At 46.1% G+C, this 8,005-nt stretch overlaps 1 protein-coding gene across 1 annotated transcript in view; it reads right to left on the minus strand.

Annotated features, from left to right (window-relative positions):
* LOC139250115 (probable G-protein coupled receptor 139) overlaps positions 1 to 6,702 on the minus strand; it is a 38,489-nt gene extending 31,787 nt beyond the window's left edge. The window contains exons 1-2 of the mRNA XM_070872683.1: positions 6,623 to 6,702; positions 4,697 to 4,940 (exon numbers count right to left, since the gene is read on the minus strand). Coding sequence (XP_070728784.1) covers positions 4,697 to 4,940; positions 6,623 to 6,702 — 324 coding nt within the window. The remainder of the gene's footprint in view (positions 1 to 4,696; positions 4,941 to 6,622) is intronic.
* Positions 6,703 to 8,005: the final 1,303 nt, after the last annotated feature.

The raw sequence follows: 8,005 nt of genomic DNA on the forward strand, positions 1-8,005 counted from the left end.
GCCTTCAATCCCATCAATTTCCAGAAAATAATGTCCTACCTAATAAGGATATCCTACAGTTCCTCCTCACTAGACCCATTGTCCGCTAGTACATTCGGAAGGTTATTGTTGCATTGCTTCATGAAGACAGAACCGAAGTATTTGTTCAATTCATCTGCCATTTCTTTGTTCCCCATTATAAATTCACCTGAATCCGATTGCAAGCGATCTACATTTGCCTTCAGTAATCTTTTTCTCTTCACGTTTCTTTAGAAGCTTTTGCAATCAGTTTTTATGTCCCTGCAAGCTTCCTCTCCTAATCTATGTTCCCCCTCTCAATTAAATCAATAGTCCTCCTCTGTTTAATTCCAACCTGCTCCCAGCCCTCAGGTTTTTTGCTTTTTCTGGCCAATTTATATGCCTCTTCCTTGGCTTTAACACTCTCCTTAATTTCCCTTGTTAGCCATGGTTGAGCCACCTTCCCCGTTTTATTTTTACTCTAGAAAGAGATGAATAATTGCTGAAGTTCATCCATGTGATCTTTAAATGTTTGCCACTGTTTAACCACCATTAACCCTTTAAGTTTCCTTTGCAAGTCTGTTTTGAAATTCACGCCTCATACCATCGAAGTTACCTTTCCTTAAGTTCAGCATCCCAGTTTCCGTATTAATTGTGTCACTCTCCATCTTAATAATGAAATCACTCTTCCCCAAGGGGCCTCGCACAAAAAGATTGATAAAAAAAGTCCCCTCTCATTACACATCACATTATGATGGCCAGCTCTCTAGTTGGTTCCCAGACTTATTGGTCTAGAAACCATCCCTAATACACTCCAGGTTATTAACCCCAACACATTGCTGCCAGTGTGGTTCGCCCAATCAATATGTAGATTAAAGTCGTCCATGATAACTGATGTACCTTTATTACACACACCGCTTATTTCTTGTTTGATGCTGTCCCCAACATCACGATTCCTGTTTGGTGGTCTGTACACAAGTCCCACTAACGTGTTCTGCCCTTTGGAATTCCACAGCTCCATCCATACCTGTTCCACATCATCCAGGCTAATGTCCCTCCTTACTATAGCATTAATTTCCTCTTTAATCAGCAACGCCACCCCTCCTCCTTTTCTTCTCTCCTATCCTTCTAAATGTTGAACACCTCTGGCTGTTGCGTTCCCAGCCTTGGTAAACATGGAGCCATGTCTCTGTGATGCAAAATACATCATATCCATCCATTTGGTTTTTTGCCTTGGGTTTATCTGCCCTCCACCTTTACTATTCCCCTTTCTATCTTTTGCTTCTCCCTCCATTTTACTTTCCTCTGTCTCCCTGCATAGGTTCCCATCCCCCGTGATGTTAGTTTAAGTCCTCCCCAACATCACTAACAAACGCTCCCCCTAGAAATTGGATCCGGTCCTGCCCAGGTGCAGACCGTCCTGTTTGCACTTTTCCCACCTCCCCCAGAACCGGTTCCCATGTCCTAGGAATTTGAATCCTGATCTCTTGCACCACTCCTCAAGCCACGTATTCATCTGAGCTTTCCTGCGATTCCTCCTCTGACTAGTACGTGGCACTGGTACCAATCTTGAGATTACTACCTTTGAGATCCAACCTTTTAATTTAGATCCTACCTCGCGAAATTCGTCTCGTAGGATCTCATCCCTTTGATTTTTTAGATCGTCGGAACCTACAGCATCATGACAATTGGCTGTTCACCCTCCCTTTTCAGAATGTCCTGCACCCGCTCCGAGACATTCTTCACTGTTGCACCAGGGAGGTAACATAACATCCTGGCGTCTCGGTTGCGGCTCCAGAAACGCCGATCTATTTCCCTTACAATCGCATCCCCTCTCACAAGAGCTTTCCAACTGATTTTCCTGCCCTGCTTTGCAGCAGAGACACCCACTGTACCTTGACCTTGAATGCTGCTTCTACCACCTGATGAGTCATCCCCCTCAAAAGTACCCAAAACAGAGTAATTGTTTTGCAGGGGGCTGGACGCATGGGACCCCTGCACTACCTTCCTTGCACTGCTCCACTCAGTGTGAACTCGCTGGTGCACCATCAAGCGGGAGGCATGGGTGGACACATTGCCGTACACGGTACATTTAACAGCATAAAGACATAAGAACACAAGAAATAGGAGCAGGAGCAGGCCACACGGCTCTTCGCGCCTGCTCCACATTTAATACGACCAAGCCTGATCTGATCACAACTAGAGCATGGTCTCGCTACAGAGCATAGTTCCCTCTACACTGTCCAATAAACATTCCCAAGGTATCACACGGGTTCTGTCTTGTGCAAGTATCGCACTGGGGTGTGAAGCAGACAGGAAGCGACCGGGGTGGGCATGGAGAGAGAGAGTTTGGCAGGGAGAGAGCGAGCGGGGCAAGGAGATAGATAGCAGGGCAGGGAGAGCGAGAGCGGGGAAGTGATAGAGAGAGCGGCGAAGGGATAGAGAGCAGGGCAGCGAGAGAGAGAGAGTGGGGCAGGGAGAGAACGTGCAGGGCAGGGAGAGAGAGTGGGGCAGGGAGAGAGAGGGCGGAGCAGGAATAGAGAGTTGGGCAGCGAGAGAGAGAGAGTGGGGCTGGGAGAGAACGTGCAGGGCAGGGAGAGCGAGTGGGGCAGGGAGGGAGAGAGCGGAGCAGGAATAGAGAGTTGGGCAGCGAGAGAGAGAGCGCAGGGCAGGTAGAGAGAGTGGGGCAGGGAGAGAGAGAGAGCGAGCGGGAATGGTAGTTAGAGAGAGCGGGGCAGGGAGATAGAGAGGTGGGGACAGGGAGAGAGAAAAGAGCGGGACAGGGAGAGAGTGCGCGGGGCAGTAAGAGAGAGCCGGGCAGGGAGAGAGGGAGAGCAGGTCAGGAAGAGGGAGAGAGGGGACAGGGAGAGAGAGAGCGGAGCAGGGAGAGAGAGAGCGGGTCAGGGAGAGAGCGCGGGACAGGGAGAGGGAGAAGGGGGGCAGGGAGAGAGAGAAAGGCGTCAGGAAGTGAGAGCGGACGGCAGCGAGAGAGAGCGGCGGGCAGGGACAGAGAGAGCATGGCAGGGAGAGAGACAGGCGGGGAGGGAGATAGAGCGTGGGGGGAAGGAAGATAGCGCGTGGCAGGGAGAGAAAGTGGGGGACAGGAAGGGAGAGTGCGGTGTTTGCAGAGAGAGCGAGCGGTGGGTCAGGGAGAGAGAGAGAGTGGGGCAGAGAGAGAGAACGGGGGGCAGAGAGACATAGCAGTGGGGCAGTGAGAGAGAGCATAGCATGTGACGAGAGAGCGAGGCAGGGATAGAGAGCGCAGCAGGGATTGAGAGCGCGGCAGGGATAGCGAGCGGAGCAGGGATCGAAAGCGGGACAGGGATAGACAGCGGGGCAGGGAGAGAGTGGTGCAGGGAGAGAGAGCCGGGCAGGGAAGCGGGGGAAGGGAGAAAAAGTGGGGCAGGGAGAGAGAGCGGAGCAGGGCGAGAGAGCGGGGCATGGAGAGAAAGCAGGGCAGGGAGAAAAATCGGGGGCATGGAGAGTGAACGGGGGCAGAGAGAGAGAGAGGTGGCAGAGAGCTTTTATGTTCCCTGCAAGCTTCCGCTCATACCTTATTTTCACTATCCTAATTAGACCCTTTGTCTTCTCCCAAATTCTAAATTTCACCCAGTCCTCAGGTTTGCTGCTTTTTCTCGGCAATTTAGATGCATCTTCCATGGATTTAACACTATCCATAATTTCCCTTGTTAGCCACGGTTGTGCTACCTAACCCGTTTTATTTTTGCTCCAGAACGGGATGTTCACTTGTTGAAGTTCATCCATGTAATCTATAAATGTGTACCATTGCCTATCCACTGTCAATGCTTTCAGTAGCATTTACCAGTGTATCCTAGCCAATTCAGATCACATACCTTCGGAGTGACCTTTCCTTAAGTTCAGGACCCTTGCCTCTGAATTAACTGTCACTCTCCACCTTCATAAAAAAATCTACCATATTTTATCATTCTTACCCAGGGGACTTCGCACAACAAAATTGCTAATTAGTCCTCTCTCATTACACAACACCCAGTCTAGGATGGCCAGCTCTCCGGTTGGTTCCTCGACATATTGGTCTCGAAAACCATCCCTAATACACTCCAGGAAATCCTCCTCCTGCGCATTGCTACCAAATTAACCCAATCTGAAGGCAGATTTAGTCGCCCATGATAACTGCTGTACCTTTATTACATGCATCCCTTATTTCTTGTTTGAAACCATCCCCAGCATTATTACTACTGTTTGATGGTCTGTGCACAACTCCCACTTGCGTTTTCTGCCCATTTGTTAATCTGCTGGTCTACCCATACAGATTCCACATCATCCAGGCTAATGTTCTTTCGTGCTATTGTGTTCATTTCCTCTTTAACCAGCAACGTTACCCCACCACTTTTTCCTTTCTGCCTGCCTACCCTTGGAGTTTTACTCTGTATCTAACCCCGTGCTGTACCTGCCCTGGGAGTGTTTGGTCGGACAGTGCAGAGGGAGCTTTACTCTGTATCTCACCCACTTAACCTGCCCTGGGCGTGTTTGATGGGATCGTGTAGAGGGAATTTTACTCTGTATATAACCGCGTGCTGTACCTGCCATGGAAGAGAAATGCTTGACTCTATAATTGTTATAAATTATTTATTGACATTCAGAAATGACAGTTTTAGCTATAACGATGTTGTACAAACATATTGTGGGGAGGGTTGCTCAGACTCGGGATGATCATGACCTGATTGTGAGGAGCCTCGCTCAGACCCGGGATGATCAGGACCTTATTGTTGGGAGCGTTGCTCAGACCCGGTGTGACCAGGACACAATTGTGGGAGATATGAAGAAGTTCCCGATATTCTTGCTGGAATTGTCTCATGTGGATCTCCCGGCATCGCTGTAAGTCTGGGTATTTTCCAACCTTAGCGTCCTGGGTTTGTTGCTCGGCAGAATACAACATTTGTAAAGCATTTGTAATAAAATACCTGAGTTGACAGCAAAAATAGATGCAAATGGGTATGATCTGATAGCCATTACAGAGAAGTGGTTGCAAGGCGACCAGGACTGGGAATTAAATATTCAGGGATACTTGACAATCCTGAAGGACAGCCAGAAAGGAAACGGAGGTGAGGTAGCTCTATTGATAAAGGATGGAATCACTGAAATAGTAAGAAACGATATTGGCTCAAACGATCAGGATGTTGAAAGAGTTTGGCTGGAGATAAGGAACAATAAGGGGAAAAAGTCACAGGTGGGCATAGTCTATAGGCCCCCCAATAGTAGCAACTCTGTTGGTCGGAACACAAAGCAGGAAATAGTGGGGGCTTGTAAAATGGGAACAAAAATAATCATGGGTGATTTTAACTTCCATATTCTTTGGACAAATGAAATTGATCAGGTTGCCTTGAGGAGGAGTTCACAGAGTCCATATGGGAAGGGTTCCTTGAGCAGTATAGAACGGAACCAACCAGGGGGCAGGTTATCTTAGATCTGGATCAATAAACAATCGCCTAGTAAAGTATCCCCTTGGAATGAGTGATCATAACATGATTGAAATTCAAATTCAGATAGAGGGTGAGAAATTTTGATCTCAAGCCAGCTTACTAAGATTAAATAAAATAGACTATGAAGGTATGAGGACAAAATTGAACAACGTGGACTGGGAATATAATTAAATTCTAGGACGATTGATGAACAGTGGTCTATATTTAAGGAGATATTTCACAACTCCAAGAAAAATATATCCCAGTGAGGAGGAAAAGGTGTAAGAGAATGGATAGCGATCCATGGCTAACGAAAGAAATAAAGGATGGTATCCTGTTAAAAACAAGCGCATACAAAGTGGCCAAAACTTGTGGGAGGACAGAAGACTGGGAATCTTTGAAAAGCCAGCTAAGAACGACTGAAAATGATTAAGAAAGGGAAGTTAGACTGTGAAAGTAAACTAGCACGAAATATAAAAATCAGATAGCAAGAGTTTTCAATATGTATATGAAAAGGAAAAGAATGGCTAAAGTAAATGTTGGTGCTTAAGAGGACAAGCCGGGGAATTAGTAATGGGGAATATGGAGATTGAAAAACACTGAACAAATATTTTGTATCAATCTGTACGGTAGAGGATACTAACAATATTTCAATAGTGGATAATGAAGGGAATTTGGCTGAGGAAATTAACAAAATCACAATCACTAAGGAGGTGATACTCAGTCAGATAATGGCACTAAAGGCAGATAAATCCCCTGGACCTGATCGCTTGCATCTGATAGGGAGAATCGCCATTCTCCTCTCTTAACACGCCTTGATTCAACAGACGGACAGCTTGGATAAGTCCAATGACTTTAATTCGAAAACATGAAGGGGGAACATCTCAATACTCAGCGGCCGGAGAGAAGATCTCCAACGAGCTGTCCAAATTACATCTTAATTTTGCAGGGTATAGCACATGGGTATCCTCATGGACAGACCTTAACAGTGATATGATTGGTTGTGCCAATGCTTGATCACATACCAATTTGTTCGATTGTTCCAAGTGCCACTCTCCTTATATTATATTGCTCCCTTAAGCCCGAGTTCAACGAGTGGCCATCTTGCGTACGTGCAATTTTAAGCATACATTAAACGAGTGGTCAGCTTGTGGCTCCAAGTTTGCATGCATTTTTAAGCCTACCTTCTCTTTAGCCAGTTGACGGCCTTCAAATTAGCCAGGTAACAACTGTGATAATCGAACTTGCCTCTGCAATTCTCCATTTTGGCCCTTCGCTATTTACTACAAGGTAGGCCAATATGCCATCCACTAATTATTTCATCCAAAGGGGAAGTGATATTGTCAGCTTAATTGTTCCGTCTGGGTTGCCAAGCTCTAACGTTCGGATGGCTTCTCGTTTCCTTTTCCCTTGACACACCATTTACCTGTTTGATAGATTTTTCTTCAGATCATACTGCTTTTGTTTTTTCGAAGTCTTTTATGGGGGCCGGAGCTATGGCTTTCCTCGTTCGTCGTTAACATCACCAACATAATTAATTCAACAATACCATTAAAACCACAGATGGCACAATCTCCAATAAATGGGATAATATTTTTATCCTGGGGTGCACCTGCACGTTTGGTCCAAAGAAGCAAAGCCTGGCATACCAAGGTTGTTTTGCCAACATTTGATTCGTGTCTTTCTGGAGTTTGTCGATGTTCTTCATCGTATTTCTGCCGCTGTTCATGGACGCCCCTTGGGGAAGAGTGACCATATATGGTGTAATTCTGCATTAGGATGGAGAATGAAACTGTTAAGTCAGAGATTATGCTCTGGAACTTAAAGAAGGTTAACTTTGAAGGTATGAGTCGTGAATTGGCTGGGATAGATTGGCGAATGATACTTAAGGGGTTGACTGTGGATGGGCAATGGCAGACATTTAGAGACCGCATGGATGAACTACAACAATTGTCCATTCCTGTCTGGCGTAAAAATAAAAAAGCGAAGGTGGCTCAACCGTGGCTTTCAAGGGAAATCATGGATAGTATTAAAGCCGAGGAAGTGGCATACAAATTGGCCAGCATTAGCAGTGAACTTGGGGACTTGGAGAAATGTAGAACTCAGCAGAGGAGGACAAAGGGTTTGATTCGGGCAGTGAAAATGAAGTACGAGAAGAAGTTTGCAGGGAACATTAAAACGGACTGCAAATGTTTCTATCGATATGTAAAGAGACAAAGGTTAGTAAAGACAAACGTAGGTCCCCTACAGCCAGAATCAGGGGAAGTCATAACGGGGAACAAAGAAATGGCAGACAAATTGAACAAGTTCTTTGGTTTTGTATTCATTAAGGAGGACATAAACAACCTTCCGGATAATAAAGGGGTCAGAGGGTCTAGTAAGAAGGAAGAACTGAGGGAAATCCTTATTATTCGGGAAATTGTGTTGGAGAAATTGATGGGATTGAAGGCCGATAAATCCCCAGGGACTGATGGACTGCATCCCACAGTACTTATGGAGGTGGCCTTGGTAATAGCGGATGCATTGACAGTCAATTTCCAACATTCCATTGACTCTGGATCAGTTCC

This window comes from Pristiophorus japonicus, unplaced genomic scaffold (assembly GCF_044704955.1).
Source record: "Pristiophorus japonicus isolate sPriJap1 unplaced genomic scaffold, sPriJap1.hap1 HAP1_SCAFFOLD_35, whole genome shotgun sequence".
In the NCBI taxonomy this organism is placed as follows: domain Eukaryota; kingdom Metazoa; phylum Chordata; class Chondrichthyes; family Pristiophoridae; genus Pristiophorus; species Pristiophorus japonicus.